Here is a 27,261-nt window from a genome sequence, read left to right as displayed (position 1 = left end):
GACACCATTATCAGGGCCAGGAACCTGTGACTAGACAGGTGGTAGGCCCAATGGGAGAACCTATCACTATTACTCTGCTAAATGGACATACTATTAAACAGATTGCTAATACATTAGTGCATCTTTCAACTCTAATCAGAAAAGTGTTTTGTAGTAGATGTCAATTAACGTAGAGACTAACAACTTGTCAAGGTAGCGAATGAGAGACTGTAGAATGCTCAGCCCTAAATGGGACACCTACATCACCCTCACCCCTATGGCTCAGGGATCATTGAGGGGAGAGGAGTCAGAAAGATTTTAAGAGTCAGAGGTGGTGGATAACTACAAGTAAACAGTATCTTCTGGACACAACAGGACAGTTGCACATGAACTGATTGGTGTGACGTCATGGACAAGACCCGAACAAGCTCAAGCCAGATGAAACCCACCATGGACAGGGCAGGTTGGCAAGAAGTCTCATCCCTTGCTGAGGAGCTATTGTCAACTGGTATGTACTGTGAAAGTGAGAGTCGGTTTTCTTTAAGAGTTTGCCCCCAGGTAGGCCCACCACTCTCCAATGGGTGTCTATTAACCCAAAAGCACAGCACAAATTGGATTCGATAGGCTTAAAAAAAAAAGAGGACACAAAATTGGGTAGGGAAGGGAGAGAGAGTGGATCTGGAGGGAGTTGGGGGAGAGGGGTGATTATGATCCCAAGACATTGAAGTTCTTAAAGAACTAATAAAAATGAATTAAAATGAAAAAAGTTAAGCCATTTTTGAAAGAGTGAAGAAAAGAGAGCTGAGCATTGAGATGCATGTGCTCATTGCTCTCTTCTTTTGACTGTAGACACAGTTGGACCCATGTGACCGGCTGCTCCAAGATTCAGCTGCAGTGACTTTTCCACTACTGTGGGCTATATATATCTTGGACCATGAGTTAAAGTGAAATCTTTCTCCATTACAAAGAACCAGATTTTAAACATATACACAAACAAACACTCTCAGAATGTTTCCATGACTTTAGGGCAGGTGAAATTTTCTTAGGATACAAAAAGTTTTATACACCAGAGCAATGAACTGTACTTCATCGAATTGAAAAACATTCTTTCCCTGCCAAACAATACCTTCAAGTAAGTGAAGAAAATGGTCTATGAAATATATAGCATGTACTCTATAAAGTTATATCAAAAATGGTGAATGAGTAAATGAGCGAGGAAATACTCAGATAATAGGAAACTGGTTGTGGTTCAGACCCCCAAATGTTGCAACTTTTTTCTATAAAGCATATTGTGGGGCACCTAGTGAGTTTAGAACAAGGTCTGCTGATTATGAAACCCTGCCGGTGTTCATGTTAGTCATGCACAAGTTCAAAGCCAGTCTGGGCTACACAGCAAGAGCCTGTCTCAAAAAGCAAGCTAACAAAATTACATGACGTACACACGGGAGACAGAAGCAGAGATAATGTGGTAAAACAGAGGTAGATATGGTGAAATACTAACACTTGTGGTTCGTGAGAAAGACTGTGGAAATTCTTTGGACTGTTTTTGCAGCTTTTCTGAAAGTTTTAAGTTATTAGCTCCCACACAGATTAGAGCTGATAAAGGATTCATTTTTAAAGTGAATAAAAAGTCCACATCAACAACAACAACAAAACTTGTAAGTGGGATGACTATTTGAACAGACACCTTGTCAAGGAACATACAATGGATGGGAAATCTTTCCATGAAAAATACTCAATGTAACGAGTAGTAAAAATTCCGATAAGAAGGTTAAAATGCAAACTAACATTACAGTGAGTGACTAGTGTCAACAAAATTGTCCCATGGTTCCTAGAGTCATCATTAGGAAAGGATTGAGACTTATATATAATATGATATATATATTCCCAGCATGGGAGAATCATTCTATATATATCCTGGAAGAATAGAAACATTCACAAAGGCTTCTGAGACTGAGAAGGTTTGCTAGATTGTGCCTCCAAAAGCTCCCAGGGAGAGGCTTCAACGCCTCCCAGCCTTCCTACAAAGACCATGTGCAAGTCCTCACAATGGCGAAACTACTTTTGAAACAAAAATTGAATCAGGATAGAAAGACAAAAACAGTTATGGAGACATTGGAAGAAAAAGGAGTCTCTCACTTAGGAGTGTGTCTGAGGCCACTCACCAGCTGAGAATCAAGAATTCTAGTAGACGGCCTGAAGAGATGGTTCAGTGTTTAGGAGCACTGGCTGCTCTTGCAGAGGACCCAGGTTTAGTTCCCAGCACACACAGGGTTGCTCCTGCAAAGGTCTGGGGGATTCAGCACCCTCTACTAGCCTCCATGGATACCAGGCATGTACATAGAGCACAGATGTACATGCAAACAAAACACCCACACACATAAAATAAAAATAAATCTTTAAGACAACTTCCTGTATAATTATCAATATCTTCAATGAAGGCTGGCAATCTAGAGACAATATTTGTTTTGTTGTATAGAGGAATATTTTCAATGAGGAAAGTCAAATAACAGAAAATCAACCTGATCCTAGATGGCCTCCAAGTGGCTTCACTCCTTTCCTGGATTTTCTGGAACTCTCGAAAACAAGATGATTAACTTTTGTCTACAATGACACGCCCTAACTTCCTGCATCCCTGTGACCTAGGGTTCGAACTTAGGATGATGTGTTTTAATATGGAACAGAACAACGTAAAATGGTAAGATGGTGAATTGTTATACATTTTTACCGTAATTATTTTAGTTTCCTTTCTGTGGCTGTGATAAAACACTCTGACCAAAAGCAATTGTGTGTCTGTGTGGGGGGGGTAATTTGCTTAAGCATCTAGATTTCAATTCATCCTTGAGAGAGACCAGGGTAAGAACACAAGTCAAGAACCATGGAGGGGACACTGCTTGCTGGCGTGCTCACTCACAGGCTCATGCTTAGCTAGCTTTCTTATAGATCCCAGCACCACATGCCTAGGGAATGATACCTCCCACAGTGGGCTGGAGCCTTCCACACACACTGACAGTCTAGGGAATCCCTCATAGCCGTGTACACAGACCAACCTGACAAAAGACAACTACTCAACCAACAGTCTTTTTTTCCCCAGGCGGTTCTAGGCTGCTGACAGTGAGTGCTACCAGAATGCTCCACATAATGAAAATCCCACCCGAGCAGGAGGCACCGGCCTTTGCAGCAAAAGCAAAGGTTTCCAGTCACACATTTGCCAGATTTAGGGAATAGACCTTGTCTTAGTTAGGGTTTCTGTTGCTGCGAAGAGGCACCGCGGCCCCAGCAACTCTTATAAAAGAAACACGTTAAATTGGGGCGGCTTAGGTTTTCAGAGGTTCAGTCCATTGTCGTCATGGTGGGGAGCATGGCAGCGTGCAGTCACGCTGCAGGAGGAGCTGCTGCCTGTCAATACACAGGCAACAGGAAGTAGACAAACACCGGATATGACGTGAGTGTAGATGGGACTTCTAAGCCTGCCTCCATATTGACACACTTTCTTTGTATAGTCGACGTTAATGGATATGTCCATTTGTCAAAGTTCATTGGTAATTCCCCCCAAATCAGTGGTCCGGGCACTTTTACAGATAGGAATATGGTAAAAGCAGTGAAGACATCTACTACCCAACTGATTTCATTATTCTAAGATATATTTAGTGGTGAATTTCTTTTTCCATCTTTGTGCTTATTATCGAGATGATTTCATTGACTGAAATATCCCTAAAGTTGGGGCTGGAGAGATGGCTCGGAGGACTCGCTGCTCTTGCAGAGGACCCGAGTTCAGGTCCCAGCACCATTATGGAGGCTCACCATGGTCTATAACCCCCGTTCCAGGGGCTCCAGCACCACCTTCTGGCTTCTGCGGGTACACATGTGCACAAGTACACATGTAGGCAAACATACACATGGCATAATGCATTAAACAAAGACAGGACAAAAGAAAATAAAATACCCTACAGCTTAGTGCCGAAGTGCCTTAATGAAACTGACACAGAGAAATGTTTTAGATAAACTTCGTTCAGGCTTCTGGTGTGTTGGGCGCGTGTTAACCATCAGTATCTATTAAGGCCGTCTCTACAGGTCTCTGTGAGCCTCTGTTGGCTCCATCCTCGTTTCTGAAGGTGAAGTTTTCCCCTTTGCTCTTCTTTGCCTCTTTCTTCCTGAACCTATGCTTCTTTTGCTACTTGGGGCTTCCTTATTGTTTCTCTAAAACTCCCCCCTGCTGCCATGTGACTGCCTACTGCAAGTGGCTGACCTGCCCGCCCCATCCCCCCATCCCCCCATCTCAGCTTAATTTAAGCAGCAGGGCTCTTTTTGTCTTTTCTGCTCCGTTCTCTTCCTCTGGGCAACTATAGGGATTGTCTGCCCTGTGGTCTGTCTTTTAAACTCGAATAAAATCGTTCCCAAGCTTCTGTTGGAGTTTGTTCTTAAATGATTTCATTAATGATACTATCCCCCCCCCCCGCCCCGCAAGAACACCCTGATTCTAGCAACATATTTGGCAGCTTGTTTTGGAATATTACAGAAGCTCTTCTGCATACAACAGGTGACCAGAACTAGAACTCCAGGTCCTTAGGCAAACTCTTTTATCTCTGTCTTGGAGCTGATAAGCTGTTGGCCTGGTCCTCTGCCTCCCTGGGAGAAAGAAAACACACACACACACACACACACACACACACACACACACACACACACACACAACTTTTTTTTTCTTCTTTCCCAGGCTTCCTAGGACATGTGGAGTGCACATACACGTTTCTGTCTTTCTTGGGTTGTTCGTCCTTCCTTCCTCTTCTCTGGCGCTGTATGTCTGCGGTCATGTGCTGGGAGACTTTGGAGCAGGTATGCAGGAAGGGAGGGAAACACTCACAACGTTATGTGTCCCACCATAACGTTGGGTGAGCACCAGCTCTATCGGACTGCATGGTCCCCAGCCCCAGGCAGATGCTTTTCTAACCCAGTAACGTTTTAAATCACGACTATTTGTAACAAGTTGGTTTCTAAGAGACGAGAATTTCTGCTCACATGGGGAGGAGGAAAGAGGGGGGAGGGTCGGTCACAGATCTGTTCTCAGCTGCCATACTGGGGACCAAGGTTACAGTCTCCTTCCCAGTTTCTCCATGCCGTCTCAAAGCAACAGCGCCACCTATGGGTCTTGGCGCAGTTCCTCATTCCTTCACTTCCTTCATGGGATCCTTTTGTAGCATCTTGTTACCCAGATCAAAACAAGATCCAGATGATATCATTTGACATTCCCAATTACAATGCTGGTAAGACATATGGACTCTTTGTCCTTGGGACACCGTGGAATTCCTTCCTCCTTCCTTTTTTCTGTTTTGCTATTTGGCCTACACTCTCCAGCATTTTCTCCTGGCCCAGCTGCTATCTTTATGCTATATTAACTCGGGTGGGTTTGTTTTTGTGTTTGTTTTGTTTTGTTTTAAAGAAAAGGGATGACTGTCCACATTTAATCTGCTAGATGCTGAATCCCACTGGAAATTATATACTTGTGGGGAAATGGGCTCAATTTATCCTGGAGCTGAGCTCACAATTGACAGAGAGTAATTATGTAACATTGTTACTATTTTGGCTAGTGGTGTCATCAACATGGTAGAAACTACATGACTTGGCCACCATCTTGGCTGGTGATATCATCAAGATAACGATGACCATGTAACTTCATCATCATCTTGGTTAAAGCAACCACATAGCATAAACCAAACGGTGGCACCTATAGACTTCCCAGCATACCCGAGTCCTTGGGGGATTCCCACGTAGAAGCTCCTGTGACACAGGCATTTAGTCACAAATCCCAATCTTTTTCTTTTTCTTTTCCTTTCCTAGCTGCTTAATGGGAGGAGGAGTTGCCCGGTGAGGAGGAGTTGACACTTTTAAGACAGCTAGACTGGCCAGGCGTTGGTGGGCCATGCCTTTAATCCCAGCACTGGGGAAGCAGAGGCAGGTGGATCTCTGTGAGTTCCAGGCCAGCCTGGTCTACAGAATGAGTTCCAGACAGCTAGACTGGGAAGCTCGTGCGTATTTGCAGCAGCTAGGGATCAGTCTTTCTCTGCTTTTGTTTCTGCCCTGCTGTGCTTTGGGTGCCTGACTTCCGTTTCTACTGTCCAGTTGCAGTGTGACACAGTAGCATAAGAAAAAGGAGCAGGCTGACGCCATCTCTTCCTGCGTTCTTATAGATGTTTTCTTATTTCCGGTATTTGGTATTTTGTAAATGATAGGGACTTCAATTCAAGTTCCGTGTGGTAAATTACAATGTGGCTGTTCTAATCCAGGTAGCTTTATTGATAGCCATCTCCCCTGGAGTGTTTATTGTTCTTGATTCATCTAGACTGAGAAATGTGATACAGACTAACAGGTTATACATTTGAGGAAAAGGGGGCAAAGGGAATGTTTAAGAGAAATATTGGATGTTCAACCTACAAAGGCGCTTAGACGCCCCCTTCCCCGACTTCTATGACCGCTGGAGGTTGGCTGACTTCCCTGACACAAGGGTCAGTATCTTCTCTAGGAGGTTTTTTTTTTGTAACCCATTAAAGCAAAGTCTAGTAAGAAAAGGAGGAGGAGGAGGAGGAAGAAGGAGGAGGAGGAGGAGGAGGAGCAGAGATGGGGAGATGGAATATAGAGGTGATCATCCTCCAGTGTCTCCTGGCTAGCCTGAAGCCTGAAGATGGCCCTGATGCCAGACTCGTTGCCAACACTGAGCTTACTTAACAGTTGAGCAAATGAATGAATGCATGAGGGTATCCATGCTTTCAGGGAGTGAAGGAATTCCCTCCTCCCCACCAGTGCTCCCTAGGCACAGAACCACCACACAGGCTTTTCTGTCAGGACTGGAGAGGAAAGTTGCTTCAGGGCTATCCTTCCAATAAGGGCTTGAGTTTTATCCTTGGGGCGAGGGTGTGGGAGGTGTAGCAGCCACCCAAGGGCTCCCCTGCCTGGCTTCCCATTTCCTCCCACACTTCAACGCTTTTCTTCCTCATTTCCTTATCTTTTCCAGCCTAAGCCCGAGCTGATGTTTCTCATTCTCCCTCGAGTTTGGAAGTGGGTTCCTCCTCTCAAGTCTTCAACTTTCGCTTTCAGGAACGTGAGCAGCATGCTTAATCAGCTTGTTCACGTTTTGAGTATCAGAATTCTTCCTATCTTTTCTATTTTCCAAAGATCTCCAATATGTCTCTTCTTAATAACATTATGGCTTTTTTTATAGACCAAGGACTATGACCACTTGGAAAAAGGAGACTTTGAGCTATTTCAGTTTTGAAATTAGTGAGCAGAACTCAATACTTTTTACATTGGTACTAAACAGTTTAAAGAAGACAGTAGCAATGAGTAGCCAGAGCAACGTTTCCAATGTAAGAGTTTATTCAGGTTCTGCACTCAATTAGAGGTACCTACAACAGACTACAGACAAAACCAATTAGGAAGGGCTCAATAAAAATGTTCAGAAAACAGTAACACAGAGAGTGCTCACTCTTACAGATCTCAAACAAGCTACCAACCAGGTCTTAATTTCAATCTTCATGTTGTGTGACAACATTCTTAATTCACAAGGAAGAACCAATTTAAAACAAGGGCGTCGGGGTGGGGCCTAACTATGCAGACTCCCCAAAAGAACCCTGAGAACGTTCTGACAGCTCATCAAAAGCTACATATCAAAAGGCCAGAACAATTTGTGGTGATGGGGGAACGTAGGATACAGAATGGCTAGAATAATCCCCAAATTCAAACAGTAGGTTGGGGTTGTGGGCGGGGAGCTTGTTCTCATTATCGGGGAAGGCATTGGGTGGAATGAAGGCAACCCTTACCTCAGCAGAGAGGCTTGCTCCACAGGGTCCAAAGGCTGGGTGGGCTCTGAGCAGCCCTGGAGGAACAGTGGCTTGCTTAAAGTTAGCTGCCACTAGGATGCCTTAGGGTTCCTCAGCTACGGTTCCTCAGCACCTTGCGCTGTCGGTGGTGGCTGGAATCTGACAGCACAGGGCTGCTCCTGGTGACGGTGTAGCAGCGAAGTCGAGATTGGCAGTGTCCTAAGCCACAAGCGGAGAGCCTTCTCTGGGAAAGTGGGTGTCAGCATGACTTGGAGGGAGGGGCTGGTGTTTTGTTGTGCTGGGACCTGACCTACACTGACCTGGAAACTGGGGCATGAGCTCACATACACTATTCTTGAAAGAGGTTTCAAAGGGTCATAGAGGTTCAGGGTGCCTCCCAATCCCCCACCCTGGACTCAGGGAAGGTGTTGGGGTTAGACTCTGGGGACCTGGTGCCATGGGAAGAGCCATCCGAATCTGAGGACATCGTCTCCTGGAGAAGGGACCTCTTGGTGGACTTCTTTTTCTTTTTCTTAAGGCTCTCTTGTCTCAGTTGCAAATTTTCAGGGTCTTCTTCAGTCACTGTCCAGAGTGGGAAAGATCTACTTGCCTCTAATTCTTCCCTAAAGAGAGAGAGAGACCGAGGAGAGCTTGAAACTAATTTTAGGCACACCCTGCATCTGACAGCTACGGTGTGTTTGCAGAGATCTCCAGCTCATCTCTGCAGAAGTAGCCAAGCCTTGACTACTGCCTGAGGTGTTGGACACTCTAGGCTTAAATTACATTTGGTTCATGTCCATATGCAGGAGCCCCGCATAGAAGGGAAAACCTAACCATGTGGCCCCTACCTAATCAGTCAAGAAACAGCTAACTCATGCTCACATGCCGGTGCACGCTTTGGCTCTAACCACTGTCCCCCACAGGTCATCATTCTAGCTCTATCACAGCTCAGGGTTCTCAAATTATGTGGGTCAAGGTGCATCATCAGGAATTCCCAAATGTCAACAGTGATGTGACTTTTTATTACATTTAATAGAAAAGGCACAGGCATGCCTATGATGTCACACTTATTTAGAAAATGGACTGGATGAAGTTTATCTATCAAGGATTGTTGACTTTTCTTCAGGGAAAGCATCCTGGGAACGCCATGACTTCATCTCTAGCCCACTCACTGCAGTCCACTGATTTGTCAGTTTCTCTTTTTCAGAGCATCAAGGCTGTGTTAAGAGCACTAAATACCTTAAACCTCACTTTTGTTTCACACTTTTACATAGGTTGCCTTGACCACCCTTACTCCACTCAATCAGTTTTGGTTTTCCCTAAATCACTTCGGATCATTACTGTTTCCGATGCTTCTGGAAGATGTGAGAGAAAAAGATGAACTGGGAAGAGGCTTTTAGTTATTTTTCAAACAGAAAATCCCATTATTCAAATTACTCTGTAATGGATCAAGATTGTATCACATGTGATTATTTTCAAAGACTGGCACAAGACTCAGAAGGGAATTCCCAAGAGAGGCTAAAAAATTGGCTCAAGCAGTAGAGGTAGCATGTAATAAAAAGGCTTTCCTTGACTCCCCCACACAAACTATCTTTTGCGAGGTCTGAGCTTGTGTAGATGTCAAATCTCTGGGAGAACATGTGCCTAGAGACATGGAGGCCACACCTCAAGCTCACACCCAGGACACCTGTCCTGTGAAATCTGAACTCTTGACACACTTCTCTTTTACTGTTCCCCACACTGCTACCTCCCTCGAAGCTAAGTCGGCTCTGTTTTGCTTTTCTCCACTGGCCATGCATTAGCATTGATTTGTTTTATGACAGTCAGCTTCTTAGGAAGATTAGCAGCAAGGAAAGGGTAGCAGGGGTTTTCCAGAGGTGCTAGAAGTACTCAAAGCATACACAGAGAGACCTGTCTACCTACCCGAAGGAGACAAGTGAGGAGGAGGAGAGGGGCTGAGAAGCAATACATGTATAGCTTTTGGAGGGGCTGGTCATATGACTGAGTTATAGGCAATCTCCTAATGGAATTTTAGGCAGGCAGTAATGAAATAGCAGGGGTTACTGTTATGGAAAGAGGTAATGAATATATTAGTAAGTGGGAAGGAGTTACACATATTTTCATTTTTGCTATTAGGGCTATGAATAGGCAAGGAAGACTAGACACTTTGAAGTACCCTAAAAACAGCTGCCTCTGGGAAATGGATTCCAATAGAATTGATATGCTCCCCATCTTTTTACATGAAAAAATTCATGTATTTATTTGCTCACTTTTGTGTGTATGGATGTTTTGCCTGCATGTACGTCTGTGTACCACGTGTGTGCCTGGTGACTGTGGAGGGCAGAGGAGGGGGTCGGATCTTCTGAGAGTAAAGATATGGACAGTGTTGAGCCTCCACGTGGGTCTTGGGAATGGAACTTGGTCCTCTGAAAGAGCAGCTAGTGCCCCTAACCACTGAACCATCTCTCCAACCCCATGTTTTCCACATTTAAAATGTGTTTTTGCAACTGTTATACATGATAAGGAATAAAACAGTAGAGCTTTTGGCTTTGAAGAAAAATATGAATCAATGCAGCAGATGAAAAAAATCTGGAAGAATGCTTTTGACATGTTAGGCTGAGGATTTTAAAAGGTTTTCCAGTGGCTTTTAATTTATAAGTACTATTAACTGTGTATTGCTTTTGGAATGAGAACAAAACAAGACAAGTTGCCATGGTTAGAACAAAAGGTTTCATCAGGAGAAAACTTTAAAAAAAGATTCATTTATTTAAGTGCACTGTGTGTGTGTGTGTGTGTGTGTGTGTGTGTGTGTGAGCGCACACCAGGAGATCATCTGGCTGGAAATTGGTTTGCCTTAGTCTACGAGAGTACATCTTCTACACCGTGCTGATATGCAAGCTTCTATCTCTGATAAAGGCTGCCAATGAGCCCATAGACATAAGCCATAACTGTGACTGGACATGACCCATCCAAGGGCTTTCTTTTGTTCATTAAACTAGGTGATGTATTAATTATTTCAGGTTATAGATTTGAATGAATACAACAGGGTTAAATGTCCCTTATCTGAAATATTAAGGACCAGAAGCATTCTAGAATCTGGATTCTTTGCGTATATGTAATGAGACACTTTGCAGAGGGAACCCAAGTCTAAAACATGAAGCTCAGTTCTGTTTCCCGCACACCTTTATCCATCTTGTATAAGCTAATGTATCCTATATCTCTGGCTCTGAATTGTGACTGTGGCCTAGCACCTGAGTCAGCTGCGAAGCTTTTCACTCGTGGCATTATGTTTGTTTTTAAAAAGTTAAGAATTTCTGAGTGTGGTAATTGGAATGGAGATGGCCCCAAGGACTCATAGGAACTGCACTATTGGGTGTGACTTGTTGGAGTAGGTGTGGTGCTGTTGGAAGACATCCTAAGCAGGCTTTGAGTCTAAAATGCTCAAGCCAGCACTAGTAAAACATCCACTTCCTGATGCCTGCTGATCCAGATGTAGAACTCTCAGCTGCCTCTCCAGCACCATGTCTTCCCGCCATGACGGTAATGGACTAGGCCTCTGACCTGTAAGCCAGCCCCAATAAAACCCTAACTAAGACACTGGGCATGTCGGATTTTTTGAATTAGGGACGTCCAAACTGCAACATGATAAACAGGATCCAAGAGAACACAGTGGGATAGAATGGGGAGCCAGTCACTGTGTCTTAACTGGCTCTTTAGAAGGTTCTGGTCTCACTTCTAGGGAGAAAGTGCTGAGAAACCATGGTACGTGTTTCTCCTGGGTTCAAAATTCACCTATTCAGTTGATCAAGATTTGCCAATATCCTGGTTCTCTTGCTGGCCCCCAGAGGCTTGTTTCCTACACTGTCCCTATTGTCTCTTTTGCTCTGGAAAAGGCACCAGACATTTGTCTCATGGTGATCAGGAGGCATCTGAATTGACAACTGAAGGAGCAGAAAGAAGATCAAGAGACTGATACCAATGGTCTAAGGGTCCTTGTGACTCTTGAGGACATCTTGAAAATCAGAAATGGCCTTTGTCCTTATGGACAACACAGGATATGCACAGGCAGAGGTTTTGGCTGAACGCTCATTTTTTAAGGCTTGGCTCCAGGAGAGAAAACGGGACTCTCATCTGAGTACAGGGATGAAGGGATAATGAGATGCACAGACCGTTGATTTCAAACGCCTAGCTCGCTCCCAGGGAAGCACTGTCAGGAGGGACTACGTCAGAGAGAGTGAAGTGATGTGTCCACGCAACGCCAGAAGCAGCACTGGGCCGTGATGTTTCTGTCAATGAATTCATCCCGCTGCTGCTGAGAAGGCAGTGTGCGGCTGTTTCTGCACTGTCCAGGAAGGAGGCTAAGTCACTGGGGAACCGCCTCTCCCACGGAAACATATGCCTAAATCCGTGGGAAGTCACCCAGCTGCTCAGAGAGACGATGGGAGGCTAATGCTTTGTGCAACGGGGAATAGCGAGCTGACCACAGACTCAAACAAACCACCTCCAAGTCCTGGGAAAGTCTTCCTTTTGGCAATCTCACACACAGCAGTGTCCCCAAGACCACACAGCGCCAGTCAAGCAGCAAGGGAAGCCGACACCTTCCCCTCAGGTGCCTGCTTTTCTTTCTTCCCATCAGATGGATATTTCTAGAGTCCCGCCACCCCAAATGATTTGTCTTACTTGGCCTTCCTGCAATCACATTTGGAATATTGTCACTACTGTTGCTATTATTGCCATTGTAATTAAGAAACAATAAACCCTCTCAAGAGAATGTCTTTCTAGAGGGCTGACTTGCCTGGGCCTTGCTCTGTCAAATGGGCAGGCAGACTCCAGCTCTGCTAGAGGGGTTTGCAGCCAGCTAAGGGCACCAGGTGTGTGGATTCTGCTCAGACCTGTCAGATGCCCTGGTCTGGAGATAGATAGCTTCATGACACCTGGCTGAGGTGATTTTCCTCAGGGGAGAAAACCAGAAGCTGGAGCATCAAACCCACCAGGTGCCGCCTTCCCCCTGCGGCAATCAGAGGCCTTAGCCTTCTGACAGGACAGAACAGGACCCTGAAAGAGGTAGCCAGGGAAATCCCTGCCTGGGGGAAGACAGGGATGCCTAATGGGGGGGGAGCCCATGGGGGAGGCAGGTGGGGGGGGCTGGTGGTGGTGGTGGTGGGGAATCTTCCTGTTCTGCTCACTTCTTAGAGCTCCTGAGATCACATAAGAGAAATGAAATGACATATATTTCTTGAAATGAATGTTCTAGAACAGAGACTATTTTCACTCAGAAAGGGTATGTATGATGCCACAGAACATAGAGGAAAGCCCAGGGACACTGAGAGAAAGAGGGAAGGAAGAGAAGTTGGGTCCCCTTGGCGGACCGACTCCTAGTGGGCAGCACACGAAGAAAGAAGCAGCCAGCACCCTTGTCACACATTTCCGGAGGCAAACAAAGTGATGCTGGTACTGTCCCTTGAGAGACAGACTTTTGCTAACATGGTGACATATTTTGCAAGCCACTCTCACTAGAAGTCTCCAAGAGTCACTTAGCTGTCAAGCATGGGTTGAAAATGGAAAACTGCATGAGCTCTAGTTGGTCAGTTTTGATCTTAGCATTCTGTTTAACAGTTTCCTTCCCATCCTTCACTGGTTATACCTTCCATCAAGGACTAGGACAGGGTGGGGCCACCACCACAAATCCACTGGCGGAACAAGACGCCACTGCATCTATCTATAGGAAATACTACATTAGGCAGGCCCCAAGAAGGAAGACAAGGGGGTGAAATGATAGAGAATGTTGGGCATACTGGTCTACCCAGGTGTCTGGAGGTGAAGAGCCCTGACTAATGGCCCCTGACTCATAGGCACAACCGAGTCAATACCTGAAACTAATGTTCTGTTGGAGTCACCACCTGTGGTACTTTAATGACACATGAACATGAGAATCAGGATTCTCAATAATGACCTCCTTGGTACAAAGGCCCGAAGACTTACTACGGATGTTAAAAAGGAGATGGGCACAAATGAGAGTTAGGTACCACTGGAAGACCTAAAAGAAGGTGGAGATTAGAAAACAGCTAAATTTATTCTTGTAATCAGCCCTGGTTATAGAGGCAGAGATGGATCAAGCTCTGAAATTAGCCAGCTGAAGGTGGCTCCTGCTTAGGAAAATTAAACATAGCTTGTTGTTCCTAGGAAGGCATTGAGAGTTAAAAAAGAAAAAAGAAAAGAAATGAGAGAGTCAATGAATACATCTCCTGTGTGAAACCCCAGAGGTGAGAATAGATAATTAGCAGCTAAGAAATTAAATAAGGCCCAGGGAATGTGGGAAACAAAGAGTTTTTTCCTTCATATAGAAAGAAATGAATTTCAATTAAAAATGATTAGTGGTAATGTTGAGTTCGGAGAAAATAGTAAATAGCTAGACTAATATTCATATTGCCTTATCATGGGCTAGAATTTAAGAATATTTTTCTCCAAAGGTTCATATGCTTTGGGGTTGGTCTTCAGTGTGGCCATGTGAAGAGGTGATGGCCCTTTAAAAGGTGAGACCCAGCAGGTGATAATTAGGTCACTGGGGACTTGGTCCCTTTAAGAGATTACTGGGGTCTCCTGGAGTGAGCAAGTTGATAGACAAGAACAAGCCTAGCCCCTCACAGCCTCTAGTTAGCGTGTCTCACCATGTTACTACCCCTTTACTTGTATGCATAGCACACTATCCATCATGTTCTGACAGGACCAGAAAGGCCCTCACCAGAGACCAAATGGATGGAGTCACTTGCCCTTGGACTTTCAACCTTCAAAACTGAACTATAAACATCATTTTTTCCCCTTTGAAAAGTTCCTAGCCTTAGACATTTTGTTATAGCAACAGAAAGTCGACTGAGACAATCGAGCACTCAGGCAATTTTCTGTAATGAAAACCTTCATGAGATGTGGCAGGATCACCTTACTACATGGGAGAAGGTAGCTAGGTACCAGGGCATTTTATGGTAGGGGGAATGCTTGCATCCAATCTTAGGATTTCCTGGGTGGCTAAGAAATAGTGTTCTGAGAAGGTAATGTTGGGAAGTAGTTGGTATGCCCTGGAAGGCTAGTTAGAAGTGACTGGGAACAAGACAGACTAGGGAGACAGGCTCTACCACACTAATGAAAGGTTAAGACAGAATAAGAGGGACCCAGGTGGGGGAGAGATCTAGGGGTTTTTAAGTGAGGAAGATGATACAAGAACCATCTGCAATAAAAGAAAACCAATCAGTCGAGCCCTCCAGGGAATGTGCCTGGGTTTGGGGCTGGCCTAGATTGGAGCAACGGAGAGCTTCTGACTAAAGAACTGAGCTACAACAGAGCTGGAAACCATCTACAAGCCTGGGTCACAGTAGCTTGGAGGAAGATGGGATGTGGTGAATGGCCAACGAATGTCTGCTTGGACTATTCCATGACTCACGGGAGGAAGAGGAGCTGAAACACGGAGCCCGGGATTGGGAGCAGGTGTGGAGACTGAGTTCAGCCTGTATACATTGAATTGAACTCCTGTAATGTCAGGTGGAAACAGTCAGTAGAAAGCTGGGGAAATGGCTTGTTAGGAAAGCAAGAAGACTTGAGTTCAAACTCCTGCCAACTGTATTGAAGCTGGACATAACTACATGTGCCTGTAATCTTAGTGTTGAGGAGTGGAGAGTGGGGGTTCCTGGGAGCACACTGGCCAGCCAGTGAGAGATTCTGTCTTTAAAAACAATGTGGAAAGCCGGGCGGTGGTGGCGCACGCCTTTAATCCCAGCACTCGGGAGGCAGAGGCAGGCGGATTTCTGTGAGTTCGAGGCCGGGCTGGACCGATAGCCTCCAAAACAATACAGAGAAACCCTGTCTCATTAAAAACAAAACAAAACAAAAAAATACCCAACAACATGGAAAGTGATAGAGGAAGATACCCAACATCCTCTTGTGGTCTCCTTAATCACATGTATAGGCACGAGCGCGCGCGCGCGCACGCACACACACACACACACACACACACACACACACACACACACACACACACACACTCCAGCATGCCATTCCCATCATGTAGAGTACCTACATTGTGCCACGAATAGCCATGGACAGTCCCATCTTAGACCTATAGCCCCTAGGTGGGACAGGATATGGATCTAAGACTCAGTTTCCAGAATGTCCTCTCCATTGAAGCTATCTACTACAGCTGCCCATTACACACCCCTGTGTGGCTTTCATAAGGACACACTGTAGGCCCGTTCTTGGGGCTTGTAACTCTGATACAGAGCCACAGACTGGGTTAGAGAAAGAGACACAGGGTCCTTGGTGTGAGTGGCATCATGGAAGCAATGGTGTGGGTAAAACTGATCAGAGAGAAAACCCAGAGAGCCATTGGCAGGCTGGAGAAGGCCACCCACAGAACAAAGGCAAAGATCTGAGCTGATATTTAGGAGGTCGGAGTTGGCTGTACTCACACTGCTTGGTCCTTCTCAACTGTGGACGATTTTATATGAGAGCAAGAGAGAGCATACTTGTTTTGGCTTATCTTTATAAGTGCACTCCGAGGGCAAAATTCCTGCAATCACACCAAAAGAGGTCATGTTATTGAACCCAGGAAGGCCCCAATTCATGAACAAATTTTATTTCAGCTCAAGTCGTTATCATAGTTACTAATCATTACCCCATTCAGGGTGCCACTCAAGAGAGCAGGTTCAGTTCATTTTGCTTCATAATTGTTTGCTGAATAAAAGTCGTTAATTCCTCTGTATTCATCCAAATTCTAGGTCAACTGCCAAGTCTACCCAGGTTAGTCACACATGTACACCCACCCCCCTCCCCAGACACACACACACCTTTCTATCTTTGTTTCTGCCTCAGCCATCTCTTTTCCGGATAGCTGTGATCATGAACCTATTGCTGAAAGTCCTGCTCTCTCTTGGGAGATTTCCCAGAAACCTTTCTTCTGGCCTCCCAGCCACTTCGTGCCCTGAGGGTCAACAACGAAGTCACTCTGGAATCTCAGGCCTTTCTTTAGGGACCCCAGACCATATGCTGTGTATCTCTCCCTGTCCCTGAGGCATGCCTCAGGGACATCATTTCACATATCCCTGACTTGCTTCTTCTCATGGAGATATTCTCAAGCAGCCCTACACACTGGGATGCTCATCCAACAGGCAGACCATGAGGTGGCAGAGGAAGACAAGGCTGAGAAAGGTCCGGGAGATGCCTGTATCTACAGGGCTTGCAGAGCAGCACAGGCAGGAGTACGAGGACACACGCAGAGTGTGGTGCTGAGGCTAGGGAGGTGACTCAGTGGACAAAGAGATTGTTGTGTAAGCATAAGTGGAGTTTGGGTCCCCAGAAACCAGGCAAAAGCTGCATAAGCACAGCAGCCATTCTGTGACCCCAGCACTTAAAGAGCAGAGGCAGGATCCCTGGCTAGCTAGACTCACTGAATGGGTGAGCTCCAGATTTAGCAAGAGACCCAGTCTCAGTAAATAAAGTAGAGGTTGATGGACGAATACACTCGATAGAAACCTCTTGCTTCCACACACATCTGACTGTGCATATGGACACATACATACAGCGTGTGTGTGTGTGTGTGTGTGTGTGTGTGTGTGTGTGTGAGAGAGAGAGAGAGAGGCAGAGACAGAGAGACACAGAGAGCACAGAGCGAACTTGTCCAGCTTTCAACTACAGTTTGACAAGGAAAGCCGAATGACTCTCCCATACAGAAGCAAGGAAGCCATAGTGCTCTCAGCATTAGCAGAGTCCAAACCATAAGGAATGCATGAGTAGCGGGAGTAGATGGCTGTGCTCCCTCAGGTTCCACTGCCTCCTTGGCCTAGTGGGAAGGCACTCGGCTAGGTGGACACTTACTCTGCGGTTGTTACACTTCAAAACTGTGTAGAATTTTTCTGAAGCCACACTCTGATTTGGAAGTGCTATGACAATGGCGGGGACATAGAAGTCAAATCCTTTGCTCGTCATGATTTTGGCAAACACATAATCCCCAACCTGTAGAAGAAAGCACATTTTACAGCAAGTAATTTGTTTAAAGAGCTCATACATAAACTAATACAGGCTTGTTTCACAGTAACCTTTGGTGACTGGCAGGTACTGGTGATAAAATTCTGACACAGAACTTTAAAAAAGCAGATAAGAAAGGGTTCTAGAATTCTCTGAGTTTATTGGGCCACACCTATATTTTGTGAGCACTTGGGAAAACCCAGTTTTGGTAGAAGTTTGGCAACTGACAATGGTCCTGGGACAGTCAGCAAGATGGTTAGGGTTCTGAAACTCACAAAGACTGGGCTAAAGGAGTGTCCTGGATGGAGACCACATCCTCAGTGTTAGGAGGGCTGCCCCCCACCCCACCCCCAGACAAAGGAAAAGAGTGGGTTTGGTGAATGTCAGTCCCAGCAGAGATTACGCAGAGGAACAGATGATTTTGCAAAAGGGCACAGAGTCTGCCAGGTACCTGTCAGTAATCAGGAGGAAGGTGCAGGGTGTGTGTTGTAGGTCTGGCTCAGGAAGTAGGAACAGGTTAACCCATCTGATCCCTTCCTGGCTTATACCATGCGAGAAACAGCAGCACTGAGGCTTTGAAAGGCTTTGCTTCCATGCCTTGCCCTCCAGTTCCATCTTGGTGTCAAGACAGTGGCAGGCAGATGCACCAGACACAGTGTGGTGTTTATTCATTTACAATCAGATGAGAACATATCCGTCAGTCTCATTTGTGGAAGGCACATTGGGGGTAACTGCATTATGACCTCACAGGTTAGCAGCGGCTGACTATAAAGTCACAGAAACTACTAGCTCTACACTTGATACACACAATGCAGGCTTCTGCAGTGAAAGCTTCAGGAACACTGTGAGTCACACAACTTCCTTCTCCCGGTGACAAGTGTCACAAGAGATTATAGAAGCCACTATACATAGTGACCAGCTACATTAAGAGGGAGTTGGTACATTGGTCATAAGCAGAGAAACTGTCAAGTGACAGGCACCAGAAACTGGCGGCTACTCTTCCTGCCCAAACACAAGCTCCTTAACAGGAGCCCAAGAGGGCCACATAGGGACCTTCGGCATCCTCTGTAATCCTAACCCTGTGGACAGTATAAAGCAGCGGTTCTCAACCTTCCAAATGCTGTGACCCTTTAATACAGTTCCTCATGTTGTGGTGACCCCCAACCATAAAATTATTGTCATTGCTATTTTGTAACTGTAATTTTGCTGCTGTTATAAATCATAATAAGAATATCTGTGTTTTCCAATGATCTTAAGGCCACCCTGTGAGATGGTCATTTGTCCCCAAAGGTTGAGAACCACTTGTATAAAGGGTCCCAGAAGGGATCAGAGAGTAGGTACCTGAAGTTGTGGGCAGGGCATGGCGCCCCCAATAGGTGTGATGAAGGAGATGGGTACAATCTTGGTTTCTCCATACCTGAAGTCTACCAGTGCATGGGTGGCACTCACAGATTTCTTCACAACCCCTGGAGGGAATCAGAAGAAACGAAACATGACGATAGCAACAGGTTTGCTCCACCCTGTGGTCTGTGCTGAGTCACAGCACATATCTAAGTCAGTGCACCCCACGATCCCTGGGCGGTGGGATAGTCAGATACAGTCTGATGCCTTCAGGGGTGAACACAAGGTCGAGGAATAGAATGCTCTGGCTTCGGAGGTGCAGGAGAGTTCACTCACTGAGCACCAGCAGTATCCATCCTGCTGACTGCTCCAGGAACAGCCTCCTACTGAGCACCTCCCACAACCAAATCTCCTTATCTGTTTATTCTAGTCCTGTGTCGTTGTCCTACGGAGACTGAACGCAGGCACTGTTAAATTGTGAGAGTACAGAGGAGATACAAAAGCCCACCTAAACCAGCTTTTGATTTCATTTGCTATCAGATAAACAAAAAGGTCACCAGGCTAAACACACCCCATGGCTTTCTTAAAAAAATGGAAAAAAAAAGCAACCACAAGTAGTTTGTCATTTCGTTATACTTAAAGAGAATATTACGTGTATTTTTCAAATTTAAAATTTTATCTATTTAGAAACAGGATCTCATTTTGTAGCTCTAGCTGGCCTATAACTATCTATGTAGACCAGGCTAGCCTCGAACTTACAGAGATCTGTCTGCCTCTGCCTCTCAAGCAATGGAATTAAAGACATGTGCCACTGTGTCTGGCCAATCTTATATTTTTCATGTGTGCATATTGTTATGCTGATGACTAAACACAGGGACCTGTACATTTAAGATAAGCACATGTAATTAGCAAAGTGTAGTATGCGGTCCCATGCCATTTCAAATCCTGTTTGGAAAGACAGGATCACTGAGGTGCAGGCAAGCGGAGTGATCACAGTCAAGCAGCTAATACAGGAAAGAGGGAATTCAGGTAAATGAAAGCTCGAGGTTAACTGGCCAGAAGCATATCCAAAGGAGTATCCTGCCTCCTCTGCTTATTTTTTCCCATTGTAACTTGTATCTATCAGCAGGGCAGAAATCATTATGAATTCACTGATGTAAAATGCTTCTTGTCATTGATCAACAGGAAGAATGAGCCAGTTTCCATGAGTAATAATCTCATAATGTTTGAGATGGGTCTTCTTCCTTGATGGTCAACATCTGGGCAGGACAGGCTACCCATCAGCTGGCCGCTCCCACCCTGTAGGAGACTGTCATTTCCTTCCTAGGTTCCTGGGAAAGATGTGGCTACATGGGAGTCCCTGCCATGATCCTGAGGCTAGCCGAAACAGCCAGCCAGGCTGAATGTGCACTAGTGTAGACCTGTCTTCAGGCAATGGGCACACAGTTCATTACTGCAATGCTGTCTTCTGTTGACAGAATATTAAATCAGACATCTCCAGAGGAAGGATTAGGAGGTTTTGAACAACAGTCACCAGAAAAGAGCTACCAATAAGTTGTCTATTAAAAGCTATTTGACTTTTGTTTTTAAAGAGGAGACATTACAGACTCATACCAACCATATGGTATGATCCAAGTTACTAACACTAAGAAGGACAGATGGACATCATGTACCTCTGAACAGGATGGCACCTGAGTGATATCACCCAGGTTGTCTTCTAGGCAAGAATGTATGTATTGACTCTAAGTTAAACCAAACTGTGTAAGGCCATCCTGTAATTGCCTGTCCTTTTAATGTTAACATCATGAATGTTTACAGGAATGGTTAAATAAAAACTCTAGATTAAGGTGTGGTGGCTCACACTTTTAATCTCAGCACTTGGGAGGCACAGGCAAGTGGATCTTTTTGAGTTTGAGGCCAGTATGGTCTACATAGCAAGTTCTAAGCCAGCCAGAACTACACAGTGAGATCCTGTTAAAAAAACAAAACAAAACAAAAAGCCCTAAGGGTACATGTTAACCAAATGTAACATGTGACCCTGGATTTGGATCTGCGCTAAAGAAAAAGTACAAGGCATTGGTAGGTGAGTATCAAAGGCAGAACCCACACAAGGGTGTACAGTGATGTCAGCCTCCCTGAAGGTCATTTTTATTGTGGGCCTATTAAGAAAGGCCTGTGTTTGTGAGAAATAGAGTTGTAATATGTGATGAGCTCTACCTAACCTCTAATAGTTCAGAAAAGGTGTGTGTGTGTGTGTGTGTGTGTGTGTGTGTGTGTGTGTCTGTCTGTCTGTCTGTCTGTGTGGAGGAAGGGAAAGTGAAAAATGTGAAAAAGTAGAAGACTCACAGATAATAAAATGTGACAAAATGTGAAAAAGTTAGTAAACCTGGGTAAAGAGAACTTAAGAACTGTCCATCTTTCTTGTAACTTTTCTACAAGTTTGATTTTTTTTTCCTTAAGAAAACCTGACTCTGCAGGGGGAGTCACAGTCTCCAGTGTAAAAAAAAAAAAGATCCCTTGACTCTGAAGGGTGGGAAAAGGCAAAGGATCTGCGGATTTCCTGCTCTCCCGTGGGCTGTGTTTGTGTATGTGTGAGTGCCGGTGCGCACACGCCTTGGTACACATGAGAAGGTCAGAGGGCCACCTCAGGTGCTGGTCTTCTCCTTATGTCTCAATCGAGGGCCTTTTGTTTACCACTGTGGATGCCAGGGTGGCTGCCCCGAGGGCTTCTGGGAATTCTCATCCATGTCTCCTATTTCCCCGTGGGAGTGCTGGCATCCCAGACGTGCACTATTGTATCTGACTTAACGTCAGTTCTGGGGCCCCCAACGCAGGTCCTCGTGCTTGCACAGCCAGCGCGTTAGCCACAGACCCGCTCCACTGACGGCCATTTAATTGGGTGGTGTTAGTTTACTGACTAGTCGGAGATCCAAATGACTAGCTCTGTACCTGAACTCAAATGTCTACTTCCTCCACATTGACTTATTTGAACCCAACCACAGCTGCAGATTTAAATGTTTTGATTTGGCAGCTCACATGCAGTTATGAGGATCTTCACCGGCTCCGCTTAACGCATTTAAGAACAAATTGCCATACCGTCTCAGGCACTTTAGGTGGCTGTGGCGTTAGCCCTGCCTCTCTGTCTCCCAGCCTGGGCATGCACAGCAGTGATGCCGGGAAAGCCTGAGTCGTTCTCCATTTCCCTGGAGTATTTACTGGCCAGCAATCAGACCCTAGTCCATAAGCCACCCATTCGGAACGCAGTCCTTCTGTACATTCCACTTAAATGGCAGATTCACTTAGGATCTTCTCCATGGCTTAATTTCAGAAAATTAAGATGTCTAGCCAGAGGGACCTCCTGTGATCCCCTTTCAGCTCCAAGCAAAGGAAGCTTCCCACCCCTACCCTGCCCACCGCCTCAGCACGGTACTGCTTTTATGCTTCGGCCCGTGAGCTATTTCAAATGCCTGGCTCTATTTCCTTTCATCCGATCAACTCCAAGTTCATTTTCCAGATGTCAGAGAAGACATCTTAGTCAATAGTTCTATTCGCATGCTGACTGGAAGCCAAATGTTTTGCTGAGAAGTTACTTCTCACTACCCACAGAGACTATCTAATTAAATTTGATGAATGGCTAAGCTTCTGCACTTTAACTTTTTGTTCCTTACAGGGTTCTCTAGGTTTTCTTCAGGGTCATCTTTTGCCTGCTGACCCTTCCCATGATGTTTCCAGAATCTCTGTCCCTTTCCAGACTCCAGACTCCAATGGCGTCTCTAACGTTTTCTGTCTGGCATCTCACGGGCACCTGCAGTTCATATCCTAAGAACACATCCATATCTCTCCATCCATGCCACTGAGTTATCTCTCCAAGACCCCTCTCAGCTTTAAAAGTGACTTTCCGATGCTCTGAGAGCAAAGTGCAAACTCCTAAGTACCACCTGCTTCGAGCGACCCCATGCTTGCCTCTCTGAAAGGGTGCCAGCTAGTTTTTACAACAACTTGACACAAGCTAGAGCTGTCTGACAGGAGGAAACCTCGACTGAGAAAAGGCCTCCATGCAATCAGACTGTAGGCAAGCTGGTAGGGCATTTTCTTAATTAGTGATTGATGTGTGTGTGGGGGGGCATCCAGCCCATTGTGGGTGGGGCCACCTCTGGGGTGGTAGTTCTTTCTCAGTGCTATATGAAAGCAGGGTGAACAAGCCAGGAAGAACAAGCCAGTAAGCAGCACCCCTCTTTGGCCTCTGCATCAGCTCCTGCCTCTGGGTCCCTGCCCTGTTTGAGTTTCTGTCCTGACTTCCTTCAATCATCAATAGTGATACCTAAATGTGAGCCAAAGAAACCCTTTCCTCCCCAAGTTGCTTTGGTCCTCACAGCCATAGTCACCCTAACTAGGACAGCTTTAATGTTTCTCATTGTTCTCTTGTGTTCCTGATTCTGCAACCTTCTCTGTGACATACTCAATTCTCTTTGTGGCTTGGTTGTCCCCTTACAGTACTGTATCTAACATGTTATGTATGTTTACTGTTTATTTGGTGGCTCTCCTGTGTCCCTTAGTAAGAAACAACTTCCCTGAAGATAAGAATATTCATGTATTTGTTTACTATATTATGTGGTTACTTCCAGGGCTGGCGAGATAGCTTGGGCAGGTAAGGTGCTTGTGGCTAAACCAGATGACCCGAGTTTAATTCCTGGAATCCATATCGTGGAAGCAGAAAACTGATCTTGTAAGCTGTCCTCTGACCATCGCCCCTCCCCCACACTATGCCGCATGTGCCCCGACAAATAATAAGTAAATGTAGACTGGCATGTTCAGAATATTATACACATATGCAACATAGTAGGTTGTAATAAAAATTTGCTCTCTATACAGATGAGAGATTAAGAGAAACATCATTTTTCTACTACTCTTTTGCCTCACCTATGAGAAAGAGAACTATTCTTTTTTATTTGAGAAGCAGAACATCTTTAGTCAAGCTCACAAAATGTCAGTGTTCTAGGGAAAGCTTGGGTGGAAACCTCTACTCCCCAGTGTCAGGTGGCTTAGCAAATGAGTTTGAAAATGTACCTGGAAAATAGAAGCCATTCTCCTCACATCTGGCAATGACCTTCTGGCCTCTGAGGGAATCTATTTTTCTTGATTTGATTTTCTTTGTTGGATACCCTTGTAATTTCTGCTGCTGAAAAAGACCAACAATAAGAAGTGATGAGCAAGAGGTAATGCAGACAGTAAAATTATGAATCGAGGGAGCCTTCTCATCAACTCTGTTCATGTGTGTACCACATAACCATCGGGGACACCTCTGTCCTACATTAACTAAAGAGCATCCTTTTCATAAGGGTAACTTTGGCTCTCTGTCTCTCTCTCTCTCTCTCTCTATATATATATATATTATTCCACTCTAAACTAAAATTATATATTTATATATTATATATAATGTATGTTATATATAATATAATTTATATAATATCTAGTTTTCCTTTTATTCAATTAGTTATTTAATTCTTTTACTCAAAACTAAATTATATATTTTATTGTTTTATATAATTATATTTAATATAAATGTTATGTATTATGTTATATATATTATATATAAATATATATTTTAGTTTAGAGTTCAAGAAAGGGAAACTTTTTAAAAATTATACATACAACTAGAATTCCTAGGATTCTAGATGGCTTCACAGTTCGACACAGATGACTTGAGAACCATGGTCTAAGCTGCTGCTTTCCTGAAACTGTGAGGAGACTAAGCTTTCAACAGAGAAGTCAGCCACAGTTAGCATCTCTGAGAGACAAGTATGAGAACGTGTGTACAAAAACACAGTGGCCCACCCCACTCCTCCATGACAATGATAAACCCTTAGAAACTCTACCTCACAGAACATAAATTCATGGACTATTGACTAGATTATCCTAGTCCTCACTTCTCCTGGTCATCAACTGGATTATCCCAGACCTCACTTCTCCCGGTTATCGGCTAGATAATCTATGAGCAAAAAGGCAACCAATAGGTTCTCATACTGAGATGACCTAGGTGTTAAAATGATTAATGAAGACTTAAAACCAGCAATTGCGATCATTTAAATACTTTAAAATTATAACTTTTTAAAAAAACAGAAATATAAACTGTTATTATATATATGGAAATTTTAGGGATAAAATAGAATATGCAGATAAACATTAAATCTACTTAATAATAGAACTGTCCTATCAGAGGAAAGACCAGTATACTTGAAGACAAACTAACAAAGGACAGAGAAGAAAAAAGAGTTTTAAGGAACAGTGTCTGTCTTCTGAGCCAAATAACTCCTTTTTGGCCCAATTCAGTTATAACTTTACTGATGTTACATTCAGGGCATTTTGGAAAGAACACAAGAAGACAATTTTCTTTATTTCCAGATTGTGTCATAAGAGTTAAAGTTGGAGTGAATGTCTTGGATATGTTGACTAATGAAAAAATGAGTAACATTATCTTACAAATGTCAATAAAGCTTTTAATTACAATTATGGGTCCCTCCCTCCTTCCCTCTTTCTATGTGTGTGTGTGCGCGCGCATGTGCATAGGAGTATGGGAATATGTGCATGTCGGTGTAGGTACCTACAGAGGACAGAAGAGGGTTATCCTATCCCCGGGTAAAGTTATAGGCAGTTGTGAACTGCCTGCTGTTGGTGCTAGAAACCAATTTCAGGTCCTTTGGAAGAGTAGTACATGCTTAAGAACTATCTCCCTAGCCCCAATCCAAAACAATTTTGAAAAGCAGTAATTTGGATGTTTTCTACTTTTTTATTTCAAAACTTACTATATAACCTACAATAATGAAGAAAGCATGACATTAACGTTATATGGATCAATGGAACTGTCTTGAAAGTCCATTAGTTAAAGTTAATAATTGCAGTTAATTTTTTATTTGGAGGGAAAAATCAATACTTTTTTGGGGGGGTTGTTTTTTTTGAGACAAGGTTTCTTTCCTTTTTTTGTTTTTGTTTTTGTTTTTTGAGACAGTTTCTTTGTAGCTTTGGAGCCTGTCATGGAAATCACTCTGTAGACCAGGATTGGTCTTGAATCTCTGCCTCCTGAGTGCTGGGATTAAAAGTGTGCACCACCACCATCTGGCAAAACTGATACTTTCTTAAACAGTAAATTTACCATATGGCTGATAAATATGCATCTTGCTAAGATAAATGGAATCTTATAATCATGCAAGGACTTACAAGCAAGTATTGATATCAGCATTATTAATGATGATAAAAATATATTCAAGTGTCTATTAACTGGGAAGGGGATAAACATGATGTGGTATACAGTAAGATCTTATACAGCCACTTACATATGAAATACACAGAGAAAGCTAATTTATAGAGCTAGAAGTTGATTAGTGGTCACCGGGAGCTGAAGGTATGACCAGATTATTTTTGTTGTTGTTGTTGTTCACTCTATAACTCACAATTTAAAAAGTAACCCTTAACATGAGGAGCCCATTTCCAAAGAACACAGTGAATGGGAATTACAAGAAGGGACACCTGTATTAAAGGTCCTAGTGGTGTTTTCATTCAGGAGCTACTCTGCCACATCTGAACAGTCATTCTGGGCCATTGCTCTCTAAGTTCCTGTCATAGTCCAACAGCTTATTAAAGATGAGTAGTGACTAAGTCCCAATCAATATAATGTCATACCTTTATAGCCTTTGCCATTTTTAGGACAGGGATTGCAGAGAAGTTCATTCACTCAACTAAAATCCTATCACAACACTTCTGGGCCTCAGTTTAGCTTTATATTGAAGAAATTAACCACAGTGTTGTCACTGCATAGAAGGTGTCCACTTGACACAACCTAGAATCTGGGAAGAGACTTTCAATGGGAGAGACATAGGGTTGGCTTGTGGGCGTGTGCATGTGTGTGCTGGGGGATGGGATGGATTGTCATGATTGATCGAGTTAGTTGATTTTGGAATACCCAGTCCACTGTGGGCAGCACCATTCCCTAGGCATTGGGCCCTCAACTGTGTTAGAGTAGAGCTGAGCAACAGGCAAACAAGCAAGTGGGCGTGAATGCATTCATTTCTCTTTGCTCTTGACTGTGGATGTGATGTAAGTCTAGCTGTTTGGATTTTCT

General features: G+C 44.3%; 1 protein-coding gene across 6 annotated transcripts in view; it reads right to left on the bottom strand.

The window, feature by feature from the left end:
* Window positions 1–7,332: 7,332 nt before the first annotated feature.
* Vwa3b (von Willebrand factor A domain containing 3B) overlaps window positions 7,333–27,261 on the bottom strand; it is a 175,361-nt gene continuing 155,432 nt past the window's right edge. For 3 of the 6 annotated variants that reach the window (XM_040729482.1, XM_040729481.1, XM_040729483.1), the window contains 6 exons: window positions 24,213–24,324; window positions 19,146–19,270; window positions 17,655–17,792; window positions 16,250–16,350; window positions 8,243–8,416; window positions 7,333–8,032 (listed from right to left, as the gene is read on the bottom strand). In XM_040729482.1, the coding sequence (XP_040585416.1) occupies window positions 7,906–8,032; window positions 8,243–8,416; window positions 16,250–16,350; window positions 17,655–17,792; window positions 19,146–19,270; window positions 24,213–24,324 (777 nt within the window). In that variant the 3' untranslated portion in view covers window positions 7,333–7,905. Of the gene's footprint in view, window positions 8,038–8,242; window positions 8,417–16,249; window positions 16,351–17,654; window positions 17,793–19,145; window positions 19,271–24,212; window positions 24,325–27,261 lie in introns of all 6 variants that reach the window. The other 3 variants (XR_005870130.1, XM_040729485.1, XM_040729484.1) reach the window with 3 other exon arrangements.

The sequence above is a fragment of the Mesocricetus auratus genome, unplaced genomic scaffold (assembly GCF_017639785.1).
Source record: "Mesocricetus auratus isolate SY011 unplaced genomic scaffold, BCM_Maur_2.0 Super-Scaffold_100021, whole genome shotgun sequence".
Lineage (NCBI taxonomy): Eukaryota > Metazoa > Chordata > Mammalia > Rodentia > Cricetidae > Mesocricetus > Mesocricetus auratus.
This window is presented reverse-complemented; position numbering and strand designations above follow the sequence as displayed.